Source organism: Ascaphus truei, chromosome 10, assembly GCF_040206685.1.
Source record: "Ascaphus truei isolate aAscTru1 chromosome 10, aAscTru1.hap1, whole genome shotgun sequence".
NCBI lineage: Eukaryota > Metazoa > Chordata > Amphibia > Anura > Ascaphidae > Ascaphus > Ascaphus truei.
Genome location: NC_134492.1, coordinates 19,058,259 through 19,070,278, shown reverse-complemented (window position 1 = coordinate 19,070,278; position 12,020 = coordinate 19,058,259). Strand labels below are relative to the sequence as shown.

General features: G+C 45.6%; 1 protein-coding gene across 6 annotated transcripts in view; it reads right to left on the bottom strand.

The window, feature by feature from the left end:
- SZT2 (SZT2 subunit of KICSTOR complex) overlaps positions 1-12,020 on the bottom strand; it is a 74,988-nt gene that overhangs the window by 37,822 nt on the left and 25,146 nt on the right. For 3 of the 6 annotated variants that reach the window (XM_075616068.1, XM_075616071.1, XM_075616072.1), the window contains exons 14-33: positions 11,663-11,777; positions 10,716-10,927; positions 9,961-10,191; positions 9,278-9,356; positions 9,081-9,172; positions 8,817-8,985; positions 8,602-8,716; positions 8,019-8,132; positions 7,447-7,638; positions 7,176-7,264; positions 6,144-6,279; positions 5,628-5,759; positions 5,272-5,461; positions 5,115-5,171; positions 4,211-4,323; positions 3,587-3,857; positions 3,351-3,498; positions 2,986-3,078; positions 2,149-2,230; positions 391-660 (exon numbers count right to left, since the gene is read on the bottom strand). In XM_075616068.1, the coding sequence (XP_075472183.1) occupies positions 391-660; positions 2,149-2,230; positions 2,986-3,078; positions 3,351-3,498; positions 3,587-3,857; positions 4,211-4,323; positions 5,115-5,171; positions 5,272-5,461; positions 5,628-5,759; positions 6,144-6,279; positions 7,176-7,264; positions 7,447-7,638; positions 8,019-8,132; positions 8,602-8,716; positions 8,817-8,985; positions 9,081-9,172; positions 9,278-9,356; positions 9,961-10,191; positions 10,716-10,927; positions 11,663-11,777 (2,900 nt within the window). The remainder of the gene's footprint in view (positions 1-390; positions 661-2,148; positions 2,231-2,985; positions 3,079-3,350; positions 3,499-3,586; positions 3,858-4,210; positions 4,324-5,114; positions 5,172-5,271; positions 5,462-5,627; positions 5,760-6,143; positions 6,280-7,175; positions 7,265-7,446; positions 7,639-8,018; positions 8,133-8,601; positions 8,717-8,816; positions 8,986-9,080; positions 9,173-9,277; positions 9,357-9,960; positions 10,192-10,715; positions 10,928-11,662; positions 11,778-12,020) is intronic. The other 3 variants (XM_075616070.1, XM_075616073.1, XM_075616069.1) reach the window with 2 other exon arrangements.

Genomic DNA, 12,020 nt, shown 5'->3' with positions numbered 1-12,020 from the left:
ACTTTCCAAACACACAGGAAATAGGTGAGTGTTTGTATCTCCTCCTACACTGGTATGAATATATTCAGTAAAGTGATCCCATCTTACAGATGAAGGGAGTAGTGTAATTACAGGACTATCCTGTTTGCCAGATATATCGGCAGTATTATGATGGGATTTTCCTCTTACAAAGATAGTGCACAGTTCGGGGTTAGCATTTATCCAGGGACATACTCTTGCAGATATAGCTGTAGTGTCATTATGGTGTCCTGCTCTTGCAGACAGAGCGCCCAGGAGGACGACAGTGTTGGTACATCGTCTCAAAGAGGTAAAACAGTGCCGGTAAGGAGACAACTTTCTCATCTATGCAAGACAGACTGGGGCAGTGCGAGTCTAGTGTTACCCACTTACCAAGGCATGTGGGCAGTGTCAGCACAGGCATAGACCCATGCTGGTTCTTGTGGGTCACGGAGCAGATAAGGTGCACAAAGAGTGGAGGCATCTCGTGCTCAGGCAGGTCATGTCCGTTCAGCGAGTCTCCACCAAGCACGCTGAAAGAGTCTTCATCTTGGTTCACGGTCTCCGATTCCGACAGAGAGTCTGCTGCATCCGAATGCTCTCGATATTCTACTTCCAGGTCAGGGTCACTTTCTGTAGCGATGGCTCCTGTTGATGTATTGCCTGTACGTGAGAGCACTTGCATTTACAAATCCGTGACTTACAACGTGGTTAGGACATCAGCCTCTCGCCCCATTTCCATGTCCTAAGCTGCTGTAAGTTACTCTGAACAAACACCTTATCTACCATACCAGTATAGCCAATGCTAAAAAGTAATTATGTGCATTATATATGTTATTGTCTCGTATGTTACATTGTACAAGGAATATTTTGGCGCCAACTAAGTTACTGGGTTTAAATCTCCCGCTAGGGAAATAAAATGGCTGCCAAACTTGAGCAACATCCTCCAGTTGTGACTTCCTATTGGATAGCCCTTTAAATCCCTTTTAAAAACCAGGAAGTAATACCGGTAACGTCACCAGTATTTCAGAAACAGGGGGGGGGGGGGGGGGGGTACAGCTTTTGGGGACCTTCTTTATCCAAGCCTGTAAAACTATGGGGCTTAGTAAGCATGGATTAGTACTTTAATCTAAATGCAATTAATTGCATCGTATACTCCACGGAATCCAGCACCATCATCTGTAACATAACAGCACATTGGTGAATATACCCCTAAATCTCTAATGTATGATCAACATTATCATTCATTAGCATCATTCAACAAGCGATAATGGCTATCACACTTTGATATGTTATACCTGCAAGAAACCATTGTAACCCATTTCTGAAGTATTCATATGCTGCTGAGTAGCTCAATATTTTTAGATCCCACATATACATGTCAACCTCCCTCCTTCGTGATTCCATATGGACAGTGGCGGATTTCGAAAACTGCTGCCCATAGGCACTTACCTTGTGCCGGGCTCCTCCTTCAGCGTCAAATGATGCTGCGACGTCACATGGTGTCGCGTTGGCACAGCAACGTGATGTCACAAATGACACCGCGACATCACGTTACCAAGGTAATGAGACACCAAGTGACGTCACGTCGCCGTGCCAACACGACGCCATGTCACATCGCAGCGTCATTTGACGCTGAAGGAGGAGGGCGGCATGAAGGAGAAGGTAAGAACTGTACAGAGGCCCCACGCTCTCCCTGGCAAATCAGTGATGGAGAGCGGGGCCTATCGGGCATAATGGGAAATCCACCACTGCATATGGACCTACGTGAACCTTGACTGCACATATAATGGAATCACACATCATGCATGACCCTGCACCCAGCATGCAACGATGCGAGCCATACACCTTGCCAATCGCTATTCTCTCACTTGGAGCTCTCGGCCTCGTACTGCCCGATAGGCCCCTTCTCGGGAAATCTTTAAACGCAGACTTGAGATGTACCTCTTTACCCAGGCGTTACAGTCTCATTCCATTCATCCTCTATTTTTATCCTGTGTTCGTTTTTTTAAAGTATTGTGTTCCCTTTCATTTTTGTAACGGGTAGCTTTTAATGAGCGCAACGCTCCGAGTCCCATTGGGAGACAAAAACGCCATAGAAAGTTATTATTAACCCAGGATCACACATCAGCAAAGTGAGACTTTTCTCACCTTCCTCAACCGCCTGCTCTGCCTCCGACACTTCCATGTCCTCACTGTGCTTCCGGTCTGAGGCTCCCTGGGGGTGCTCCTCCTATTGGGAGAATAAGCCACATCACAAGCACATTGGGGGACTAAGAGAAGTCAGTGCAAAGGAAACAGGTTCTTCGTGGCACTTGTAAATAGTAACAACTATGAAATACCCCATATAGTACTAAAACTTGCAGTATGACCAGATGATATTAATAGGTATAAGTAATAATGTACCTTTGTAGTAGAATAAATGTGGGGTTAAGAACAATATGGTGTGATAACCCGCATGAATGTAGGACAATTGGGTACTCTCAAAAACACTTAGCTGTAATTAACAGTTCTATAGCACCAACAGTAATAAAGTGTCAGAACAGGATGTACAGGACTAGGTAGATGCTTAATATACTAGTCCCTGATAACATCTGAATTGGTGTTAAAAAGCTGTATGAGAAAGTCCCAAGTGTGACAGGCTGGTAACAGGAGTGGTATTAAGTGATAGAGGTGAACTCTATTAACACATACAGACTGTTGTGTACCGGATCCTGTGCCCTAAGGTAACCTGCACAGATGTCCTATTGCCTGTGGGGTTCTAATGCTGCTGTGACTGTAATACACGGAATCCTACAGATCCTCAGTCTGGTAAATTGAACCCAGGCTATTATGCTGCTGTACAGTGACTGCAAGGAATCTCTGCTTAGCAGAGAAGGTTGGGGAGACCTGAGATTTAGAGAGACACACGGTAAAGCAAATGGGATGTAGAGGTGCTGACACCACTGGAATGGCGAGGTTGTTTTAGGAGCTGTCGGGAGAACTTACCTCTTTCTTCTGAGATGAAGGGCAGTAGACGAAATAATGTGGGTTTGATGGCACAGTCTTGAAGTGAAGGCTTCCAATCGCAAGAAATTTATCCTGAAAGTAGTTGGGGGGAGTGGGAGAAACATGCACAGTGAGCGTGACACACCAGGCAGATAACAAAACGAAGGCCCACAACAGGAGGGATGATCTGGCCACAGGATGCGGGTGATAAGATAGTGTGGAGCTAGAGACAGTACATACTGTAGTAAGCAATGCACAGATTGATGGAGAAAAAGAATATATGAGTGCAACAATGTCAGTAAATTATTTGTGCATTAATACAAGCTCTTTAACAGGGAGGGGCAACATGAAGGAAAAATACGCACTTGGATGACCCTGTGTAGGTCAGGAGACACCTCGCAGGCCTGCCCGGTCTCTAGAAGGGACAGATTGAATTCAGTGCACGGGTGGCTGCTGGGAACCGGGACAGACATTACATGGGATTCCTGCTCACTGCAATCTTCCATGTCCACACTAACGAGAGAAATAGGTCATGGTAGGATTATGGCTTTTAATCAAGGGTCAGAGTTCATCGAGATGGTTCATAGCTCCTTTGTTTTACCTGGACTCTGAGTGCAGGACAGGAGTTTCTTGAAGTCCCAACTCTTCATCCTGCTCTATGCTACCAATGCGGAAGCTAGTTTGTGGGGGGCGTTCATGGGGAGAGGTCCTGCTTTCTGTCTGAGATTCCCGGAAGCTGCGGAGGTGCCCGCACAGCGTCATCAGGAAGTTGGTGATATCTATTTCCTGCAGCTGCTCCTCACAGTAATCCACAGCTGTGAGTAGGTCTTGGGACGACACCCAAACAGATTGCTGCAGGGCCTTGAACAACCCTGGTAGAGGAACCAGTAGGAAGAGAGGAAAGGAGACAAATCCAGGGTTTGGAATCCGAAAACAAAGTGTTGAGTCAGAAAAAAGACACAGGAGAGAACATGATGGGGACCTCTCTCCCCCCCCCCCCCCACCCCACACACAGTTAAAATTAAATTGGAGTCATCAACTGAGAACAAGCTTCTATTTTTCAACAGAGCAGCTTGAGATTTCGTGCATTAAATGTACATATGAAGAAGTCTAGTGATGTCTTGGAAGCTCTTGTACAAACTAAGGTACATGAAATAAACCATCATCTTCCCTCCCTTTTTAGTCCTTTCCCTAAAAGATACCACAGTCTCTATCCAGCTCTCACCTTTTACGTAGCACTGATGATAATGCTCCTGCAGTAAAGTGCAATAATTGACTAGTTCCTTCTGCTTGTGGTGTATGAAGGGAACTGCTGATGGACGTTCCTGAGACTGAGACCTGTGGGTGGTACATAGAATGAATGCAAAAACAAGGTAAAGTGCTACACGCCAACACAAAATGTAATAGAAAGAGGTTACTGGGTGGTCCAGAGAAGACACGAAAGCCACCTGTCACATACAGATAAATGTTGACGAATCTCCAAGTTGAATATTTGATCCTAAAGAAAATGTATTTTACATGACAATCATCAATTACCTTCCAACCATCATAGGACACAGCCCTACAAATAAAACACTGTAATGCCTCTCACACAGATAACAGGATATTCCAGTACCGCTCTTCCCATAACAGGAACGTCTCCCAATCTAGGCAATGAATGCAAAGTCCAACACTAATCATCCCATAGCAATAAAATATCAAACAGGACCCCAGCATGTCAACAGCAAAACCTCTTATTTGTATTCTACCCCTAAACAAGTGTCCCCCTCAATGTATTAGCACTTCCTAGCACAGTTCCCCTCTCAAGATCATCTCCACTAACAATAGTCTGTTTCAGTGCAGTTTGACACGTAGCAAAGCACCCACCCTGATGCCAAAGTTTAGCACAAGTCACTCTTCTTCCTCTGCAAAGATAGGTGCCTCTTACTCTCTGGTAGCACACCATTCACATGTTGCTTGTAACACACGGTGAGAACATGCAGCACAAGCAGAGTCTCCACTCACCAACTCTGAACCTCACCCATTTTTCCTTCTTTTTTACTCCCACCTCCATACCCTTCTCTCCATTATCTCAGTTCCTTCTCTTCCCTCACCACTCTAAGCAAAGCAGCCATGTGCTATTATACTACCTGGTTTTCAAATCTGGAAAGACTCCCCAGGATACAGAGTCCTGTAGTTTAAACTCGCTGGGGAAGAGAGCACAGAGTTAGCAGCTCATGAGTCGATCAAGATGTCCGACTCCCAGAGCTTCTCCCTCTGCCACCAAGACCTGGGGATTCAGCTCACCTGAAAAACACATCGCTGGAGGGTCTCTCCTGCCGAGGGCTGACTAACTGATCCCGCAGTGCTTCAAGCGAGCAATTGTACACATACACTGGGCAGCGTAAACGACGGTTGGAGCTAGGGTCTTGCTGGGAAGATTGGTGACTAAAAGAGATGCGAGTCTCTCGCTTCTGCAGACCATCTCGTCCAACTCCTGCCAGAGAGAAGAGCAGCAAATAAGTGGAAGCTCCTTCCGTCACTTAATGGACATTGCACATGCAATGGACATTCATCTTCGCACTGAATAGCAAAGCCTAAAAAGCCCATGGATAACCAACACACCCCTGCATTCAAATTGTGTCTCTCACACACAACCTTACCCAATGCAGGAGTGATGCTTAGAGTGGGGATTCCAGGGCTGGAAGGGGTCCTGTCTGACTTGGAGGTGCTACAAGTTGAATCCCCCTCTGCTGATAGTGAAGTGTCCTGTGGAGTCATCAGCTTCTGTACATCTATGGAAGAAATCCTGGAATGTTACACTATCAATGAGTCCAAAAGAACCCCGGTTCTAATGTGGTAGTAGTGTTCTATATCTAAATACATGACCCTACTTGTGTGAAAATATGCCGGCACTAACTTTTGCTCCTCCAATTGGAATATATGTCAACACACCGCTCCACCTTGTAATATCACACAAACAAACGTCCTTCGCCTTTGTGTTATATGCCAGAACAGGTTAAACCCTCGTATGTTATATGCAATCTCTTTCTGCAAGTGACATCTTTCTGTGACAGAAGCTCACCCAAAAACAAGCTTGTCCCAGTCATGATAACCTGCTACAATACAATGGTCTTCTCCTTCCACCACATGTGCATGAAAGGCATTCTATTGTATACCTGAGAAAGTTGCAGGGAGGAAAGTTAAAAGCAGGTGCTGTGGATTCACCAGTCGGGCATAGCAGCGCCACTGAGGGGGTCCCTCAGTGCTGGAAGGCAGGATGCTGTCTTCAGTCAACTCTGTGGGACACGGGCTCTAAAAGAAAGAAAAGGAGATGCTGCTCGCAGTGCCATTTCCCAGGATTGTGTAAAACATTGAGGACTGTAACACTGGCAACACAATGCAGGGAAAATACTAAGGGCACTTTGTTTTCTGCACCATCAATATCCTTAAACAACAGGGAATCCCCACCAACAACAGTAAAGCGGTGACGGTGACGGTAAAGCGGTAGCAGGATTTGAACAGAACACTCGCAAACGTACTCATTTACCATGTAACTGGGGTGTGCCCTCCATAATTCAGCACACTTTTTTACATGTGCTCCTAACTTGGCTTAGAAACCTAACAGAACATGTTTCTGCTTCTTCCAGCTTTTCAAAATTCTGTAAAAATACTGCGATTGTAGTGAAACTGCAACGTAAATGAGCACATGTCAATTCTGCAGTGGCTTTAATATAAGCGAAGGCATCAATGTAATGCGATACATAGCAACTTCGTATATAGAGCAGGGGTAGCGAACTCCAGCCTTCAAGGGCTACCAACAGGTCAGGATTTCAGGATACCGCCGCTTCAGCACAGGTGGCACACTCAGTGTCTCAGTCAAAGACTGAGCCACTGATTGAGACACCAGTGTTGAAGCAGGGATATCCTGATAACCTGACCTGTTGGTAGCCCTTGATGACTGGAGTTGGCCATCCCTGCTATAGACAAAATACAAGCAAAGATTATACAACACAGGTTAAGATAGGCAGATAACAACAGTGACCATGGAAAGGATGGGGGAGGGGGGAGGAAACAAAAGCCATCTAAGAGGGTTCAATTCTGGGTGGGAAGAGGGAAGAAAGGTGGGCGAGGGTTGAATGTTCAGAACAGGATATAGAGAAGCAGCAAGGAATCACGTTAACATGAGGGAAGAACACTTGGCTTGCTACCTGTATGGTGCTACTGGAGCTGTTCCCCTCACGGAGACTGATACTGTGCAACGACAGAGAGGATCCTTGTGTCTCTCTCAAGGGCTCTTCTGTAAGAAATGGGGGGGGGGGGAATCTTGTAAAGCTGGGATTTGTAGAAACACAGGGGGGGGGGGATGTGATGGAAGGGATAAATAAACCAAGCGGGGGAAAGGTAAAATTAACTGGTGAGAGGTGTGAACTTGCTTTAGATGAAGACATAGGTTCGGTACAGTCAGGATCTGGAACTTGCCTCGGGGGAATGAGAACGGGGAAACATGCCCCTCGCGGTCGCGCTGCAGAACCTTCTCCATGAAGGTCATGTGATCCTGCTCAGAGAGGGGGATTTCGCGGTCATTGATGTCATTCTGGAGGCAGCCATGGAATAGGTTGAGCAGCAAATCATTGGGCAGTGAGGCCTCGCCGGCTGTCCCCTCATCCTCCGCTTTGAGAAAGAGAGAGAGAGTTGAAACCAGATCAGTGATCCTGTGTGACAGAACAGCTTCCATGGGGGTGACCAAATAAAAATATCTCGCAACAATTACATTCTTAATCATTGGTTGATTTGGGGCAACATGATACATTTAATACTATATTTATTTATATAGCACTATCTGTTACAATGACCTATTACTTTATGCAATAAAATGCATGCACAATCCTGGTCATATATAGAGTTTATGATTTATTCTTTGGTACATGGGGCACACGGAGATACAAGCGACTTAACCAAGGTTACACAGAGATTCTTTTTTTTTTACTGTGTAACAAAAGACTCATTATTACCATATGTACAATGAATGTGTTGTTTGCTGGTTCCATTACCTCTGCCCAGGGTCAGGAACAACATCTCCACTTGTTGGCACTTGGGAAGCAGTTTCATTAGGTCGAAGTGGAAGGGGACCTCGTGTATGCACAGCCCACAGCTCTCTGGGGGGTCTGCAAGAGATGCCGGCTCAGAAAACGCACCCTCCCTTCCTTACTCATTCTAACGTTGTTTTACTGCAAAACCAATCAGAACTTCCAGAAATATACAAAAGCCTTAAATTCCTTCACCTCACTGTGATTTCATTTTGAGATGTGAGCTCTTGTTGCATGTAATGTGAAGCTCTCCTTCAAATGATTCATGATGTTACTATTTTTATTGTTATAGCTTAGCCACCCTTACAGACACAGTCCCTTTCCCCCTATCCTTGGCCCAAACATATAATTACTTTCCACTGGCCTCGAAGCGCGGTCCTTCCCAATCTGTAACGTGTAACCTTTCTCGGAGATGTACTCCCCTTGCATATTTCTCCATTGAACCTCCATTTTCTCTAAATCCTGACAATTTCACTCCTCTCCTTTCCACCATTTGCTGTCACTTCACTCTTAGACCCACAGCGTGTTCATATTTACAGCTTCACACCTGTATTCTCGGCTTTTCCCAGGACGGGGGAGCTGCGTTCTTTGTTCTGACACAGCTGGATGACATACTCAAAGGTCAGCATGATGCTGATACAGCTCAGGTCTTTGGGAAACAGCTGCAAGGAACAAAGATGCTCAGTCTGATTGTCCTCTGATGGTGGGAACACCAAGTGTGTATGGTAAGGGAGAGTATCTACTGTGCTGGTGAATACTCACAGTTTGGGGTATCTCAGAGTATGACAGGCCCTGCAAGTGTTTCCAGTTCTCACTGTTGCCCATCACATGCCCACTCTGCGGCTCCACCCAGCATTCAGACACCAGATGCAGCTCCGTGTCCTGCTCTATGGCTTCCACCTCTGTGTCATTATCCTCATCGGTTGAGAAGCTGCATACAGTAGATGGGTTCAGATGTATACACGTGTGGTAGAAGGGTTACCGGAACGTCGGGTAAAAGTGGAAGGGTAAGAAATGAAAGCTCACCTGTCCTTTGTGGAGGTCACATGAGGTGGGAAGAGAATGTACTGGATGATGCAGCTGTGTCTTTCCACCTCACTATCGCTCACAGAATCACTCTGCAAAGAACAAAGGCCAAGGTTGGGGAGATGGAAATATCAGGAGGACAGGAGAGAGATACAGAGCAGAAGAGAGACATTAAAAATAGGATGAGATGGCCTCACCTGGATGGAAACCTCTAAGACCATATTAATGATTCCTTCTCCGCTGGAAGCAAAGTGGAATCCCTCGGAAAGTCGAATCCTGCACATAAGGACGTCTGAGCATCAGTTCTACACCTTCCCCATTCCAAACCCTCCGTTATCTAATGTGCAATACCAACACCAAGATTGGGAGAAGAAGTTAGCCTGAATATATGTGGAACAGATATGTGTAACAATGCAGCAGAATTCAACCAGGACTAGGTAAAGACAGCATATATTGGTAATAAAGAGGAATGCATCCTTGATTTGAAGAATTGCTGATAAATGGTCGGTACTGAATAGCAACAGAGTACTGCCAACTGCTGACGTTTTATTAACAAGAAACATTTTGATCAACAGCCGCACACACAATGTCCACATGAAGATTATATTCTACATAATTTATTGCAGGGTGTAAACTGGTGAACTGTGTGATGCTGCAATAAATATGTAGCAAATAATCTCCACGTGGATGTTTTCTGTGCAGCTTCTGATTAGAATGTTTCTTCATTATTGGTAAGGACAGTATAGGACGGGATAATGTCTTGCGACTTGCTGGTAAGAGACTTGTATTGGGCGGAGTGCTTCGCTTGCTGGGGTTTCTATTTCTAAGTTACACCGCTGTACAAGATTCTATTAGCTTAGAAGGTGTGAGAAGCACATACTCCGTAAGTGTTGACAGGATCTGTGCCATAGCTGTGGTGGACACGGCTGGTGCCAGCCCTGATTGGACAGACCAAATCCACCTCTGATGATAGAAGTAGCGGGACAGTGAAGCGAGAGTGGAAGAGGCCGAGCGATTGGCTGTAAGTGTCCCGGGCACCGACGGGTGCTGTGCCAGGCTTTCCAGGTTCAGGATGAATGGGGTGCGGTAATCCAGTGGCAGTTTATCATATCTAAGGGGAGATTAACCAAATCAGTGCCTGAACAAGCACTACCGCCACTCCCCCACTGTGTAATGCACGAGCCACACCTGCCCCACATACGTACGTGTCTGACGTCCACACCATGCACACATTTAGCACAGACATATCTGTAAACTGCTCCAACCACTTACATACCCTCAACATGTATAATATGGCTATATGTTCACATACCAGTCTCTTCCCTCAAATTTGCACACACTTAGCACAAACAGATCCATACCCACCAAACCAATTGATTCACATCCATTTGCAAGCATCTCAATATCTCCTCCCCAATTTTGAGGTACACATAGTATAATTGGTATCTAGACATATTCACACAAACTCATGTGTTACGCTTTCACAGACAAACATAACACACATCTATCATCTCTATATTATTACACATACTCATTTCCTTCCTCCCACTTAAATGCACACTTAGAAAAGCCATTATATCCACACATGCACAGCAGCTTTCTCTTGCTCCGTACAACGAAGCACGGTTCTCTTACCTAATGAGTAGCTTCTCCAGCGGCTTGTGCAGTAAGACCAGGCAGGACCTGTCAGAGAAGGCTGGGGATGGCCCCCGTGGTGGTGGTGGTGGGGACTTGGATGGAGAGCTGTTTCCAAACATTTTCCTCTTGACCCTAGGTGTAGTCTCTTTACTTTGCACCCTGTGTGGGAAGCGAAGCTGAAGGATCCGGTCTCTCAGCTCCTCCACTATCTGTAAGGACATAACAGTGGTAAGATGGGATGAGAGAGTGGCACATGGCAAGAATTTGTATATGAAGGAGGAGATCGTTCTGGAATGGGATTAGTGGACCATGATATAAGGACCAGTGAGAAATCGGTTGGAAATGAGATGAAGGACAAAGACTTTTAAAGGATTAAGAGGAAGGAGCACGAGATAGAATAGAATGAGATAGTGGGAATAAAAGTGGATGAAGTAGAGGATGGAGTGGGTAAAGTGGAAACGGGGCAGAGTGAAAGAAATGATAAGACAGGAGTTGGGTTAGCTAGGGTACGGTAAAAGGAATGGCTTGGAGTAGGATAATGTACGAAGACTGATAGAAGGTGGCATTTATGAGAAAACCGGGGTAGATTACATGAAGAGATAAGGCATGGGACATGAGGAAATATCGGTGGCTGGGATAGAAAAGACAAGAGAAGTAGAAATGCTGAAGAGGAGAGTAAAAGACGATCAGGGGTGGCCAACTTTAGTCTTCAAGGGCCAGAACCAGGTCAGGTTTTCAGGATATCCCTGCTTCAGCACAGGTGGCTTAGTCATTCTGACTGAGCCACCTGTGCTGAAGCAAGGATATTCTAAAAAGCTCACCTGCTGGTGGCCCATGAAGACTGGAGTTGGCCACTCCTTGACTAGAGGTAGAGTTAATGCCAAGTGTCCATAGGCAAGAAACAGACTCAGCTAAGTAGTGCACATTTTCTTCTGGCCATTTACCTGGTTCCTGCTCTGTGCCGGCGTTCCAATGGGGAATCCCAGCCGCAGGACCATGCAGGGAGCTTTCCAAATAATCCGCACCACGCAGAAAGAGGAAGGCGACTGGTCCAGAGAGCTAAGAGGAAGCAGAGGAGAACGAGTTGAGTCACCACACAATGATTATTAACATACTGTACAAAGCCCAATGTTAATGATGACAAATATGTAAATATGGCGTTGGTACCATTACCATATGAACCAGTGTTACAGAAATATGATGTTTTGTAGCCATTGGATTAAAGTTGAGGAAGTGCTTAACAATGGCTAACTCCCCTTCCATATTGTCATCATAAGGAGAGTATACCGCATAATCTGTGGG